At 41.8% G+C, this 16,812-nt stretch overlaps 1 protein-coding gene across 3 annotated transcripts in view; it reads left to right on the forward strand.

The window, feature by feature from the left end:
- CPNE4 (copine 4) overlaps nucleotides 1-16,812 on the forward strand; it is a 495,629-nt gene that overhangs the window by 314,014 nt on the left and 164,803 nt on the right. For all 3 annotated transcript variants that reach the window (XM_045503637.1, XM_045503636.1, XM_045503638.1), the window contains one exon: nucleotides 16,448-16,627. In XM_045503637.1, the coding sequence (XP_045359593.1) occupies nucleotides 16,448-16,627 (180 nt within the window). The remainder of the gene's footprint in view (nucleotides 1-16,447; nucleotides 16,628-16,812) is intronic.

Consider the following 16,812-nt stretch of genomic DNA (forward strand, 5'->3'; position numbering starts at 1 on the left):
GGCTGATTGGGATAGAAATCATGGCCCAGAGCATAAGAGCTAGGCAAAGGAGGTCACTGGGGGTATGGGCTGTGAATTCGTTGGTTTGCATATGAAGGTCATGATCCAGGTTTCTTTACTGTCTCTAAGAATTAGCCAGCCCTGACAGGGACAGACCAGACCCTCCATGTTCAGCAGGGCCTTGAGATATGAAAGCATGAAAAATATAGAAAGGAAAAAGTCCTAATTAATACATTCATTCTGTTTTGCCTATGTTTGTGCATATGTACTAGACCAAGAAAAATAGACCTCACATTGGATCAAGAAAAGCCAGCAAGCTGGAAATGAACCACGAACAATCTATAACCACTAAGCTTATTCTCTAAGTAATTAAAAACTGTCCATTCTCTGGCCATCAAAGCCAGTTAAAAAAAATCTTATTTGGATTCAGGCATAGAATTAGAATCCCAGAGTTAGAATAAACCTTAAGAATTAGTCCATTCCATGGGTCGCTTGGTGCCTCAGTCAGTTAAGCATCGGACTTTGGCTCAGGTAATGATTTCATGGCTTGTGGGTTTGAGCCCCGCGTCAGGCTCTGTGCTGACAGCTCAGAGCTGGGAGCCAGCTTTGCATTCTCTGTCTCTGTCTCTCTCTCTGTCCCTCCCCTGCTCACACTCTGTCTGTCTCTCTCTCTCTCTCAAAAATAAATAAACGTTAAAAAAAAAAGAATTAGTCTATTCCTCATCCCTCCCTGCATCTCTTATTTAAATCTCCTCTACTTCATTCCTGCTAAGTGGTATCTTATTCCTTCTTCAGGTTTTTCTGATTATAAGAAAGGTCTTCTCTGTATGGAACCAAAATCTGCTTCATTTTGGCCTCGGCCTGTTAATTCCTGAAAGCCTGATGTCTTGCCATACAAATACAAAAAGCATTTAGCCCTGCTCCCAAAACAGCTTCCAAATCAGATAAAATGTGCATAATGGGCTTGCAGAACTGATGAAGAGCCACTCGAATTCGTTACACACATTGTACATCTAAAGATGTCACTTACGAGAATTTGTTTTCTGTCTTGCTTTCTGTGAGCAGCAATGTCTCCCCTGCAGGGCACCACAGTGTTGCCAATAGCCACCACTACACAGAATGTCCTTCCTGTGTACTCAAGGCTTACCACGGAATAAATGGGACCTTGAGTAGGACATCTATGTTATAAACTGGACTCCATGCTCTGGGTTGAATGATAATGTATTTAGTTTAAGGCTGAACCCCTAGGACCTAGCTCAGTGCTGGAAAAATCACATGCATTCATTAAATCTTCACTGAGTGAATGAGTACACTTTGTATTTGAAGTGAAAACACTATCTTTCAGGGGGCCAAGGTTAGGCACTGAAATCACTGATGTGGCTACAAGAAAGCAATATTTTGGATTACATTTCCTGAAGCTTCTCACCTGTTGAACAAAGAGCCAACATAGAAGGGCTATTGTATAGCTTCAAGGAGAGAGTGAGCATTAGGAACTTAGCACAGAGCCCATGGTAAACTGTCAAAGCACTCCAGATATTACTGAGAGTGCCCAACCCCCTGCTTATAAAATTAGGCCTGTAATAAATATTGGTTATGGATGATCATTTTAATGATGCTGATGGTGATGATAGTGTGATGGGCAAGTTCATCACTTAGAGATTTGGCTCCACTCACTAATAGTGCTTATATCTAGTGAAGCATCCCAAGGTGAAGCTCTTCAGTATGACAGGATGACTGACAAATGAGTAAGAGTGATGTCACCGCATCAGTGGAAGACACTTCTAAAAGAGACATATGCTCCATAAAAGAAGCATTGTGTGCTGTATGTACATGTGTATGTAAATAGAGGGGAAGTTGAAGTTTAAGAATGGAAAGGGAAAAAAAGAAAGACAGAGAAGGATTTTTACCTCTTCTAATAAAGACATTATCTTGTGACAGCCTTAGAGTACTTGCCACAAAGAATCAGTCTACCTGAGTGGTTGGCAGCGAATTGAAAATCCGTTGAGATTAATTTTCTGATTACCAATCCTTTTCATTTATCAAAAACTCTCTCTCTCTCTGATGTTTACAAGGAAAGAAACAGGAATAGGAGGGGGAAAATATGCATTTGGAGAGCTTTGTATTATATGGAGTAGTTGAATCTTCTGGGTGGAGAGGGAGCTGTCATTGTATTAGTCTAGCACATTCTAGTATTCAGCCTACTGATGGGGGATTCAAGTCCCAGATGATCAGGATTAAACAAAGAGGATGTGCTTCTAAAATGTTGGGTATCCATCCTACCATGCTTTCTCTCAACCCTGTGTGAGCAGCTTCAACTTTTAAATTAACAAATAGGGGGCGCCTGGGTGGCTCAGTCGGTTGAGCGGCCAACTTCAGCTCAGGTCATGATCTCGCGGTCCGTGGGTTCAAGCCCCGCGTCAGGCTCTGTGCTGACAGTTCAGAGCCTGGAGCCTGTTTCAGATTCTGTGTCTCCCTCTCTCTGACCCTCCCCTGTTCATGCTCTGTCTCTCTGTCTCAAAAATAAAATAAACATTTAAAAAAAATTAAAAAATAAATTAACAACTGAGTAAAATATTGGAAATTCCTTGCCTTCAAGAAGAAATCTTTTAGAAAGTAGTAAAGCAATATATATATATATATATATATATATATATATATATATATATATATATATATATATGTAAATGGGGCAGAAGGAGTGGGTGCTGGTTGTTGGGTTTCAGTGAAAAGAAAATCCAGGTATATAGCCACTGACTAGCAAATGTGTCACTCAGCAGGGCCTGTGACATAGGGCTAAACAAAGCTGCGTGGTCTAAATTGACTGTGGAGAGAGGGTCAGGGGCCTGTGGCACATATTAGAATCCACCTGAGGCTGAGAAGAAACTCATTTCTCTCTACTACTCTACCTATTTTCATAACACTTTAAGGAAAGCTCTTTAAAATATATGTTGTTGGGTGTTAACATATGTATCTCTGAAAAGAAAAGGAGGGTTTAAAAAGTTTGGAAAATACTAGAAAAGTTAACACATTTCTTTGCTTCAGAACTCAAAAACCTTTAATATAAATCCCTCTTGATGGCTTTCTAAGAAAAAGGGATAGTAGGGTGGGCTTTCAAAACTCATTTGACTACAGAGTGCTTTACTTCCAGGAGCTGCTTTCAGAGCTAGTGTGCTACAGTGCATGTTCCAGAATGCTGCTCGAAAGCATTAATCACCCCATTCAAAGGACATTCAGTGATGTCTGATCATGCACCATTCTCTTAGCTGACCAGTCACATCTGGCTTGGTTCCAGGACCTCTTTGACTGATGCTTGTGTAGGGAGCCACCTGCTAGCCCATTTCTTGGTGTGGCCTAGTTCCATAGTGTTGCCCCCTTCAGAGGATTTGTTTTCCAGAATTTTGTCTTAGATGTTGTGGGGGATTTGTTTTTATTGATAAAAGCAACAAAAAAGGCTAGATGTGTATATGTGGTTTTTTGTGTGTTAAACTGTGATTTCTAAAACACCAGGCCCTGGATCCTATTAGTTGTATATTCAGGAAGTCATGGAATAAGAGGTTTGATGTGGTGAGATGGAGCAGTGCACCAGGAGTCAGGGAATCTAGCTGGATCCGCATCTCAATTGCTTCCTGAATTGGGGAATGTCATTTTAAGACCCATGGGCCTCTGTTTCCTCTGCTAAACGTTGAATCACTGGAGTAGAAGAGGAATGACATACGTGTAACACATTAGCCACTCCTACCTCCTCCTACACCCAGGGAAGACATTGCTAAGTGATCAATAGTCCCACTAAATACAGAGATAGCCTCAGGTACCTTTGTAACACCACATTCCCACCAATCACTCTGAACTAAGAGCAGGATAAAAGGTGCTGCCATTTTTATACTTGATGAACTAAGAATCAAAGATCTGAGATAACTGCTATCAGTGGCATATGCCTCATGAGAAAAGCAAAGTGTCAAGAAGAGGTAAGCACCCCTCCGTTAATGAAAGAATGCTGTGGGCATAAGGTTGATGTGCTCTCACTACCCAGTGACATTTGGAGAAGGGCCACTTGGATCACGTGACTGATTCACAACTTGGACAATTGGGAATTGACTTACAAGCAGAATGGATATTGGTAATTCTAAAGGAGTTGGGGAAGAAGGAATTGGGACCCAGGGGGCTGACCCCAAGCTATGGACAACCTCTTACTGCTTCATCCGTGCACGTGGACAGTTATTATGAGGAAGGCGGAGGCACGCCTTGGCGAGTCCACCTTCACAGTGTGCTGGCTGGTGAGCATGTTGGACTTGGGATGCGTTCACAGCACCCTGTAGATGAGTTTCTTTTCACTATTTCAAACATCAATTAATAAGAAAAGTAAGGCTCTCCAGCCTTGGACGACCTTTCCAGAGGACTCCACAGCTGTGACAGAGAGATGAGAAGGTGGGAACATCCTGTTAATAAGCAACATCTGAGTGAAGTGCAAATTGCTTTGCACTTGTGTGGGATTAGCCTCCAAGCTCCTGGATGAAGAGGATCTGACATTGGCCACAACTTGGAGTGACCTGCAATCCAACACCTTCCCACTCCCAATCCTGCAGGCCCTGCCTGCTTTTAGAAGGCAGGAGTGAATTTTGTGAGGCAGTTTCTGATTGCTTGATATTTATGTGCCAGCTTACAGCTGGAGTGGGAGGTAGAAGGCAACTGATTTAGGATTGAAAAACACCATTTATGGGGTGCCTGGGTGGCTCAGTCGGTTAAGTGTCCGACTTCAGCTCAGGTCATGATCTCACAGTCCATGAGTTAGAGCCCCGCGTCGGGCTCTGGGCTGATGGCTCGGAGCCTGGAGCCTGCTTCCGATTCTGTGTCTCCCTGTCTCTCTGCCCCACCTCCGTTCATGCTCTGTCTCAAAAAAATAAATAAATAAACGTCAAAAAAAAAAAAAAAAGAAAAACACCATTTATGTTATAGAATCTTCTTTTTTTAATTAATTAATTTTGATGGGGGAGGGGCAGAGACCCAGAGAGAGAATCTTGAGCTGGCTCTGCACTGTCAGCATGGAGCCCAATGCAGGGCTCGAACCAACGAACTGATCATGACCTGAGCCAAAATCAAGAATTGGATGCTTAACCGACTGAGCCACCCCAGCACCCCTGTTATAGAATCTTCTTATGTCCTCTTGGCTTAGAGCATTCAGTTTTCTCCTGAGTTATTCTAAAGGGGCTCTAGCTAAGTGAAGGAAACTTGAAGAATAAAATACAGAAGAAGGGAGAAGAGAAAGTTTGAAGACTGAGAAAGGTGCACTGGATACTCAACAGTCACACTAAAAAGACTTTAGGGTCTGTCACCCAGCTGAAGGTGTTAAAGATTGTTTTCTTCTCAAAGAGCATTTGGAGTATTGAGTGTTGGGAAGGGTACTTCTTAAAATCACTGTAGTCAGAGGGTACCTAAATAGATGTGTTCTCTTTAAGAGAGATGCCATGTGCCAGGAAAAAGGTTTAGGGGAAATCCCAAGTGGCTCTATCATTTAATAGCTGGTGACTTTGGGCAAGTTAACTTCTTTGACCCTAAGTTTCCTCATATGTAAAATAGTGGTAGTGCTAATATGTGGTTGTTGGGGTGACTAAGTGGAATAATATATGTGAAGGGGTTAGGACAATGCCTGGTGCATACTAAGTTCTCAGTAAATGTCCTTTATGATCCATTGTTGAACATGATTGGGGAATACAATATTGTGGCTAAAGAAGAAGTTACCACATGAATCCCACATGGATTACCACTTTTCGAGGTCCTAAAAGATCATAGAATTCACTCATCATGAGCCACCAGACTGGACAAAATTCCATCTCCCCTTGGGGGATGAAAGGCTCTTCCAGGTTTTGCGGTATCTCGGGCCATTTTTAAGGGCATACCTGAATCAGTCAGAGTTTCAGCCAAAAAATATGTTTATAAAGGAAACATTTATAGCAGTGTCAGCAAAGTTAGAGGGATTAGCAAGAGATTCTGAGATGCTCAAAGACTGGCAATAGTGAAAAACTACCACTAGGCTTACTGGGCAGGCAGAAGTAGTAGTGTTACCAGAACCCAGTGAGAGCTAGAGCCTTTCAGGAAGCATTTCTAGGAGATCTGTAGGGGGAGGGACATAGTCACTGCCAAAATTGCAACATGAGGCAGGAAAGGGGCAAGCAAAACATACCAACCTCTCTTTCCTCCCACTTTATGATCTCCTACTTGCACATCCCATTGGCTGAAGGAGGCAGAGTGCAGAAAAAAAAACCAAATGAATCAACCCATGCAGGCCAGTTTCTTGGGGCACAGAGCAGAGCAGAAAGATCTGGAGATGCAAAAGAGAATAACCACCACACTCACTAACTCTTGCTTTACAAATTAGGGGCGCTTGGGTGGCGCAGTCGGTTAAGCGTCCGACTTCAGCCAGGTCACGATCTCGCGGTCCGCGAGTTCGAGCCCCGCGTCAGGCTCTGGGCTGATGGCTCAGAGCCTGGAGCCTGTTTCCGATTCTGTGTCTCCCTCTCTCTCTGCCCCTCCCCCGTTCATGCTCTGTCTCTCTCTGTCCCCAAAAAAAAAAAAAAAAAAAAAACAAATTGGGAGCACACCATTAATGGAATACTCAGCTGGACAAGACATCTGAATAAACCAACCCATAATGTGGTTATTTCATTCAGTCTTCATGTCCTATAGCAAAATGAGCAGTAGTCAAAATGGCACTTCCACAAAAGCAGAAATGTACCAGTATACAAAGTCTGATCCAGGAGCTGGGGTGTGACACTCAGAATAGATCCCACAATACTTTGTTTCCTGGTCTCTGTGTACCTTGGGGCTGAGTCATAACAGTTGGTAATATAATATTACTGGTTTTCAAACTTAACTGTGGACATTGGTTAAGATTTTTAAACTACTAGGTAGTTTAGCCATACCATAGAATGGGTAGCTCATAAACAATATGAGTTTATTTCTCACAGTTCTGGAGGCTAGGAAGTTTAGCTCAAGGGAGTCTGAGATCAAGGTACTGGTAAGTTCATTGCCTAGTGAGAGTCCTCTTTCTGGTTCAGAGACTGCCAGCTTCTCACTATCTCCTCACATGGTGGAAGAGGAAAGGGAGCTCTCCAGCATCTCTTTTATAAAGCCACTAATCCTATTCATGAGGGCTCCACTCTCATTGAATTTAAAATTCAATTCCTCAGGCCCACTAGCCACATTTCAAGCGCTCAGTAGCCATATCTGGCTGGTGGCTACCATATTGGGCAGTGCAAATTTAAAACATTTCCATCATAATGGAAATTTCTATTGTATAGCACTGGTGCAATGACAAAACCCCTAAGCTAAGTGGGCTGGGGCTCAAGACAATGAGACATGGAGTAGAAAGCAGGAAACTAAGCCACACAAACTGGGCACTCATGTTGAGGAAAAGGAGTAGCTGTAGAGGACACAGAGGCATTCAGCACAGGAAGACATATTTGAGCCCTCTGCCAGTATGCTGATTTAGTCAGCATTGACTCTGGCTCTGTATGAATGGAGCCAACAGCCTAGAGGGGCTGGAGAGGGCCAAAAAGGAATAGGAAGAACTAGAACCCATCATTGTGACACTAAAGACCTCTACGAAGGTGCTTATAGGTTGATGCTCATTTTATTTACTTCTGAGCCACACTCCTGGGCAAGGTGATGTCCACTCTGAACAATACAAGCCTGGAGCTATGTCAGGTGACAAAGGACTGTCTAGCTCTAGTTCTCTAGCAGGCTCAGCTCCAGGGCCCCCAAAATAGAACCTAGCTGGCACAAGAGCACAAGATGTCCTGTTACATGAGAGCCAGGCTAAGCGTATTGTCAGGCTAAGATGCCAGGAGAGTTCAATGGATCGATAGAGAGACATTTGTAATCCTGAACTACTTACTCAGTTTAATCTAGAGCATTTGAAGGTTTTACCATGTGGTGGGTGAAGAGTGCCTTTTTTGGAGATAAATCCATGAAAAAAAGCCAGAATGGATATTTCTTGAGAGAGGTAGAACGGTGTATTTGTTTCCTAGGTAACAAAGTACCACAGATTGGGGTAAACAACAGAAGTTTATTCTCTAACAGTTTGGGAGGTTGGAAGTCCAAGATCAAAATGTTGCCAGAGTTTGTTCCTCCTGAGGGCAATAGGGAGAATCTTTTCCATGCCTGTCTCCTGGCTCCTGGGGATTTGCTGGCAACCTTTGATGTTGCTTAGATTCTCCAGTCTCTTCCTTCATGTTCACAGCATATATCCATGTATGTTTGTCTGTGTCCAAATTTATTCTTTTATAAAAGACCAGTTGTATTAGATCAGGGTTTACCCTAATCTAGTACGACCTCCTCCTCATTTAACAAATTTCTTCTGTAACAGTCCTATTCCAAATAAGGTCACATTCTGAGGTACTGATGATTAAGACTTCAACATATGAATTTTGAGGGGTATTATTCAACCCATAACAAATGGTACAGAAGAAAGAACATATATTTTGGAGTTAGACGGACTGGGTTTGAACCTTGCTTTTGCCACTGCTTTTTCAATGCAGTTTGATTTTTTATCTGCACAATAAGGATGATATATTTAACAGATTCATTTGTAAAGTGATAAATCTGTGGTAAAATGAAGCACTTTTATGTATCACCAGTTAAGAAAAGATGCTTCCAATTAAACAATGGCATATCATCAATTATAACATGCCTCTCGAGTTTAAATATGCTAAATTGTGAAATAAAATTATGTTTTAAAATCAATGAAGGTAAAGACTAAAGATGACATATAGAGTGCCTTCTGTGGAAAGATAAGAAGGTATACAATAAAGGTGCATCACTTTTGTACCTCACCCCTTCCTTTGCCTGAGTGGAAAAGTTATTATCACCATTGGTCATCACCCAACTTGCCATCCACTTCAAGACCGAATAAAATAATTTACTGCTCAGGGGTCAAAAGGATTCTCTAAGGAGGTGGCTTTTGGGAAGGGTGTTACCCCCACAAAATTTTTATGATTGCTTCAAATAGGAGGTGTCTTCCAGCATTTCTGTCTGGAGGACCCCACTATTTATTCCTTTGTTGGCTAACAATTACATTCATGCAGATGGTTCTGAGAACCAGAGAGCCTCGGAGAAGTTTCTGTTTTTTTAGTTGAGGGTGAAGGTTGGATTACTAGGGGACACCACTAGCTTTAGGGCACGTGTAAGTCTGCGTTGATCAGGACTCATGTCTCCAATGTCAGATAGGTAGCATCCAGCAATGTCACCCCCTCAGTGACAACTCCAAACACCTCTCCACATTTCCAAGTGCCTCCAGGAAAGTGAGTATTATCCCCAGTGAGAAACCCTAAGCTAAACGAACATGTCCAGGTGGGAGGTCAGCTTCTGCCTGGTATTTTACGATAGAGGGAAGCAAAAGCTGCCAAATATCAAGCATATCTTCAGTTTTAGAAACTGATGAGCAGGCACCCCCCATCCATGCGGTAGGCCAGCCAGGCAACCAGGAATGATGCGACCCCAGAATGTAGACATATCTTAAAAAATGGCACCAGTAAACTCAAGTTTCTACATGTGACTCTTCATATAACCAGTAAAATGTTGAAGAGTTCTAGTCCTATCAAAGTAGAGAATATACTTAAACTGAAAATAAAAGCCACATCTCACAGCATCACCGTATCATCTCTGTTGAGTGCTTTGTGTTTGTTGCAGCTATAGGGCAAGCCACCAGTGCTGCAGCCAGTCACTTGAAATCAGCAGCTGCTAGCAGCTGAAATCCTGAAATTGAATAACACTATTTCTGATGGCTCAGTGATTTATTTTTATTACCTAAATTTTATGTGGTTTAATACATCCCCTTGGTAGTTATGTGGTTTGAAAAAAGATAATAAATCCTTTCTTTTCTTCCAACCCTCACTAAGTAAATATTGAGGAAATATTTAAGGAATATCAGTTTGAAGGAAAAATTTATTATAAGCTTGCCAGCGTTGGGGTGGAGGGAATCCTTGCGTCTCTCTCTGGCTCATGATGTCTTTCTTCACCAGTACCTGTTATCTTTGGGATAAGGGCCTGTACTTCTCCAGAAACCTTAGACCACTCAATGACTGGCATTAGTTTTGTCTCCTGGCTTTACCTTCCCCCCACTAATATCATCACATTGCTTAGCTCTCACATCCCTCACCTCTTTTCCAGCCCTTGGAAGCCCAAGGGAACAGACAGCCATTCTGTGCATAGTCTTGAACCATTTCATGATGACATTTGTCCCCTACACAATCCAGTCCCGATGGATGATGTTCAGGGCCCCCATTATACCTTTAATATGCCCAGTGGATAAACCAATCTGCAGAGGCACAACCACAATGTCACTCACTGAATTTCCCTACCACCTCCACATTTTACATTTGTCATCTGGTGTGTGCATTACTCTGAGCAACATGGTTTAAGTGGAAAAACTTCAAGTTTGCATGACTGCATAACATAAAGGTAAAACACACAGACTCAGGAGCTTGACTACCTAGGTTCAAATCCTACCTTTTGCAAGCTGTGTGAAATTGGGAAAGTTAGAGTCTCTCTACCTCCTGGTAAGAGGGGATAATAACAGTACTTACTTCATAATGTTCTCATAAGGATGAAAAGAGAGTGCCTGTCAAATGATTTCAACAGATATTTCATCAAAGATATATAGATGGCAGAGGCTCCTGGGTGGCTCAGTCGGTTAAGTGTCCAACTTTGGCTCAGGTCATGATCTCACTGTCCATGGGTTTGAGCCCTGTATCAGACTCTGTGCTGACACCTTGGAGCCTGGAGCCTGCTACAGATTCTGTGTCTGTCCTCTCTCTGCCCCTCCCTCACTCACACTCTGTCTCTCTCTCTCAAAGATATATAAACATTAAAAAATTTTAAGATGGATAAATAGATGGCAAATAAGCATATAAAAAGATGTTGATCTTTAGTTATTATGAACATGCAAATTTACATCACAATGAGATACCACTGCACACCTATTAAAATTTTTTAAATTAGGGGCGCCTGGGTGGCACAGTCAGTTAAGCATCCGACTTCAGCCAGGTCAGGATCTCGCGGTCCGTGAGTTCGAGCCCCGCGTCAGGCTCTGGGCTGATGGCTCAGAGCCTGAAGCCTGTTTCCGATTCTGTGTCTCCCTCTCTCTCTGCCCCTCCCCCGTTCATGCTCTGTCTCTCTCTGTCCCAAAAATAAATAAACGTTGAAAAAAAAAATTAAAAAAAAAATTTTTAAATTAAACATACACCTATTTCAATATGTATTTGAATACATATTCAAATATGTATTCAATATGAATATGTATTCAAATACATATGTATTTGAATGTATTGAAATATGTATTTCAATATGTATTTACCCAAAAGAAGAAATATATGTCCATACAAATGCTTGTACATGAATAGGTAAGGCAGTATAATAGCCAAACTGGAAACAATCCAATTGGACATCAGTGGAATATTACTCAGCAATAAAAAAGATGAACTATTGATGTACATAATAATGAATAAATCTCAGAATAATTATACTGAATGAAAGAATAAAGACAAAAAAGACTATATACTATAATATAAGCTTATCAAGGATACAAACTGATCTGTCATAACAGAAAGCAGATGGGTAGTTTCTTGGGAATGGGTAGGGGGAAAGATGGGAGGAAAGAGTTATGGAGGGGCATGAGGAAACTTGAAGCGGTAATGGCTATGTTCACTATCTTGATTGTGGTCATGGTTTCACAAGTATGTACATATATCAGAACTTATTGAATTGCACAATTTAAATAGATGTGATTTATTATATGCCAACTGAACCTTAGTAGTGCATTTTTAAAGTACCTTCAGGGTGCCTGGGTGGCTTAGTCAGTTAAGTGTCCAACTTCACTCAAGTCACAGTCTCATGGTTTGTGAGTTCGAGCCCCACATCAGGCTCTCTGCTCTCAGCAGAACCTGCTTCAGATCCTCTGTCCCCCTTTCTCTCTGCCCCTCCCCTGTTTGTGCTCTATATCTCTCAAAAATAAAAGAAAATTAAAAAAAAAACATTTAAAAAAGTAGATACATTGGCACAACATGCCTTTTATAACTATTAACTATTATACACTTCAACGTTATACTGAAAAATGTTTTAGATGAAAATTTTTTTAATGTTTATTTATTCTGTGTGTGTGTGTGTGAGAGAGAGAGAGAGAGAGAGAAAGGCAGAGAGAGAGGGAGAGAGAGAACCCCAAGCAGGCTCCATGCTCAGCATAGAGCCTGATGCAAATCTCAATCCCACAAACTGTGAGATCATGACCTGAGCCAAGATCAAGTGTTGGACACTCAATCAACTGAGCCACCCAGGCACCCCTAGATGAAATTTTTAAAAGAGCATCTCAGCAAAAGCAGTACTTGATCATTGATTCTACTGCCATCATACCATAACCTAGCCACATTTTTCATTTCTTTCAAGGAATTCTCATGAGGAAACTTGAATTAAGGAAAATAGTCCAGGCTTTGAGGTCCAAAGGCATGAGTTCAGGTGCTCATTCTATCATCCAGTACCATGTGCTGGTATTTGTCCTTGACTTTTCTCATTTTTGAGATAGTACAAAGTTACATCACATGATTGCTGTAAGAATCAAATAAAAAACTGGATGTAAGCATGTTCTGCAAATTATAAAGCAACATGAATATATCAGTAGTTATAACTAGGGAGGAAAGGAGATAAGCAGAATTTTTGAAGACTGGGTAACAGGACCAGCAAGATTAAAATAAACCTTGACAAAAAAAATCTCACACAAGAGTAAGGGATAGACCCTACATCTCCGTATTTACTCTGATATTACCACGTCAGAATTGACTGTGACGCTTTTAAAACTGCAGATTTCTAGGTTCCACCCTATACTTGCTTAGTCAAAATCACCAATGGTAGAGAATAGGAACCAGAGTTTAAAAAAAAAAAAAAAGGCTGCCTGGTTGATTCTAACTCAGCTGGTAGCACCAATCAGTGGATGGTCTTTTGGAAAACAGTCACCTTGATCTAGATGCCTGTCAATGAGGAACATGAGCTATCCTAGGCTCTATTGCTCAGATTAAGCCTCACTTCAGTCTCCAGAAAAGATAATGCATCTCCCTTAATGACTATGAATGGAGAAAGTTTTGAAACATCTTCTAAATATGCATTTAGTATTGCAAGCTCTTCCTCTACCTCATCCTCCTTCCTTTCCTGAGCTCCTCTATGCTTTTAGGATTCTTACTGGTTCTGAGATTGTCTTTGGAAATTATCTGTATTGGTAATACAATTGTGTATTTCTTAGTTTCTTTCCAACCAATCATTTCCCTCAAAAAAACAAGTCATTCCATGTTGCATGTTGGCAGCTTGCCTTGGATAGACTGTCTGACGTGTGTGCCTTGATGCCGACATGAACTTTATATCTACGTGGAATCACCATATGAAGATCAAGAAGTGAGAAGAAAAGCAGCAGGATCAGTGCACATTAGCCCTTTGTGCCATCTGGGGTGGTTGAAGCAGAGGAACAAAGATTAGAACTGGGTGGAATTTCCAGTCTCCTATCTCTTATCATCTCAACCTGCCTAGGACTCTATTCTTCCATCCACAAGGAGAGAAGATTCCTTTTCTGTGTCTTGAGGATGTCAAATCCACCTATAAGCTAGTTCTTGGGGATTATTTCAAAATTCTCTATCAAAAGGCACCACATGAATGTAATAAAAATTCTTATATGGCTCATTATTCTGTGAATTTGGACCAGACATTGCAAAAACACCTCTAGGGCTCAGACAAGGAAACTCACTTAGGGAGAATAGCTTGGAAACTGGAGAGTGAGTGCCCCATCTGAATGAGGCAGTCCCCAATTGTTGCCATGTAAATGTGGCCCCAGGGTGGCAGACATTCTGATTTTTTTCCAAAGGTGGTGGGGGGGGGGAGAAGAAAAATAGTCCCTTCTATGGGACTATTCTATTTTATCTGTAATTGCCTTTTATGTTGCCAAATTAAGGGAATAGTACTTTTATAAAAAATATTTTTAAAGCTTTTTATTTATTTATTTTGAGAGAGAAAGAAGTGCGAGTTGGAGAGGGGCAGAAATAGAGGGAGAGAGAATCCCAAGCAGGTTCTGCACTGTCAGCACAGGACTCGATGTGGGGCTTGATGTAGGGCTCAAACCCACGAACCGTGAGATCATGATGTGAGCTGAAGTCAGATGCTTAACCAACTAAGCCACCCAGGCACCCCAAGGGAAAAGTAATTTTAAATGGGACTAATAAAACAGTTCCCAAGTCAGCTTGAACTTGCAGACTGCTTGTTTGTGACCTCTGACTTACACTATTATTCAAAACAATGATTTCTTAACAACTGAAAAAAATATGCCAGTACAGTAAATCCTTGTACCTATACAATCAGCCAATGACATATTCAGTCCTGTCCTGCAGAATGAACATTATATAAAAATCTAAAATCCAGCTCAAACAGAAACTGAGCTTTAAGCAGAAGACAGAGTAGTCAAATAACCATTGGTCTGCCTAGTCAACAATAGGTTGGGATTTGGTTTCCTATCTGTTGGACAGGGACATGACCAGAATCACATTCTCCTTCTCACAACCTGGATTGTCCATCCCATCAAGAAGAGCAGGTGAGGGGCGCCTGGGTGGCTCAGTCAGTTAAGCGGCCGGCTTCGGCTCAGGTCATGATCTCACGGTCCGTGAGTTCGAGCCCCGCATCGGGCTCTGTGCTGACAGCTCAGAGCCTGGAGCCTGTTTCCGATTCTGTGTCTCCCTCTCTCTCTGCCCCTCCCCTGTTCATGCTCTGTCTCTCTCTGTCTCAAAAATAAATAAATGTTAAAAAAGAAAAAAGAAAAAAAAAAGAAGAGCAGGTGATGTTCCTTATAGGACAACTCTCTCACACACAGGGCCCAGAGGGAGGGCTGGAGCCAGGGTCAAAATACTGAATGCAAGAATGTCAAGGGAGGCTGCAGCAAGTATTGAATTTTTTCTTTGCCTGATAACATGTATGTGCGTGATACAAACACCACCTTCCCTTCATTTTTTTTCTTTGAGAGACTATTTCCCTGTACCGTAATAAAAGTGCAGAAAATCGTTTCCCCAATTTGTGCTAATGAATGACACTTGGGAAGTATCCAATAGACCATGTTTCTATTTGAAAGCTGAAAGTACATGTAGGCTCCCGTTGATCTGTAAAATATGAGTAATGGATATTTCCAGTTGAGAAATACTGTAAGATCTTGGGTTAACTGTAATTTGGTCCTTTAAGACTTCCCAGGATATAAATGGTATTGTAAATGGTATTTTCATATGTGATGGGCATAGAAGAAAAGAATCTTAGTGGTAAGGGTACCAGCAAAAACAGCATACCCGGAGAGTTTCATCTAAAGTGTTAAATTCTTTTTAGAGGGACTCTTTCTAGGGACATGGGCAAGTATAAGGGAGCCAACTAAGGATGGTGAGGCTCACTGGGGATAGCAACAGCAGAAAGTCATTAGCACCCCTTAGTCTGAAGGGTCAAGACAGGGAGGGGTGATTGTGTTACCAGAACCCAGCAAAAGCTCCCTCCTTCTACTAGCAGAATCTCTGTGTGCAGAGGCATGGTGTGCTGCCAGCACCTCTCTATCCTCCCACCCTCTGATCTCCTGCCAAGTGTTGCTTTTGGATAACTCAAAGCAGAATCTACAGGGTAATAGAGCCCAATCAATTCCACCCATAGAGGTCAACGTCCAGGGGCAAGAGTAGGGTGGACAGTGGCAAATACAGATCTGGGAAAGAGGGGCAAATAAGAAGTTATTATCACAGAAGGCAAGGGGAATCATAACTCATGGAATGTCAGAGTAAGAAGAGGCTTTTCATCTTCAAATCCTCACTTTGTTGATGAGGAAACTAAGGCCCAGGGAATTAAAATGACTGAGTAACCATTATAAACCCAATAAAGGTATACCTGAGACCAAAGGCAGTCATCTTCATATCCATTCTCATGGCCTTCCCACTTCATTATTCTAGGACTCAGGAGTTATAAAACTAATGTTAGGGTAGGATTCGTTAAAATGGGGTACCTGCATGGTCATTTGCCATTATTGTGCCCATCAGACTTCACTGATCTCTTACAGATTTCTTTCCTCCTGAGCCCAAATGTGCCTTCAGACTCTTTCTCATCCTAAGGCTCCAGGAAGCCACCAATAATTGATCCATCTTGTTGCCTTATTACACCCAACAGTATAGCATGCTCTAATCTTTAAATACAAAGCTTCAGATTATGCTAATAAGATTTCCCTCCTTGACACATGGCTCATTCTCTGATGGTGCTTCCTTGTGTGCTTTCAAACTGCTTCACTCTGGTGACTTGATGGAGGGCATTTATGTTTTGGAAGAAGGAGAATCACCATAAGATTATTTCACCTAAAGGGTAATAATAAAAAGCCCTAATCCCTGGTGTTTTTTCTCTTCTCTCCTTGCAGGTTGACAGAACAGAGGTGATTCGCACCTGCATAAACCCGGTGTATTCAAAACTGTTCACTGTGGACTTTTACTTTGAAGAGGTACAGCGCCTGCGGTTTGAAGTTCATGACATCAGCAGCAACCATAACGGGCTGAAGGAGGCCGACTTCCTGGGTGGCATGGAGTGCACGCTCGGCCAGGTGGGTCCACAGAGGGCCCTTCCCACTCCTTGCCTCCTTGGGCCCTCTCTTCCTCCCCTTTTTCCTGTCTCCTCTGCTTTATTTCTCTCTTTGATTTTATTTTCCTTTTACACGTAGCATTTTAGGAGTTCCCATTCACTGCAATACCCATTATAGTTAACTTTATATTTACATAGGGATGATGC

This window comes from Leopardus geoffroyi, chromosome C2, assembly GCF_018350155.1.
Source record: "Leopardus geoffroyi isolate Oge1 chromosome C2, O.geoffroyi_Oge1_pat1.0, whole genome shotgun sequence".
In the NCBI taxonomy this organism is placed as follows: domain Eukaryota; kingdom Metazoa; phylum Chordata; class Mammalia; order Carnivora; family Felidae; genus Leopardus; species Leopardus geoffroyi.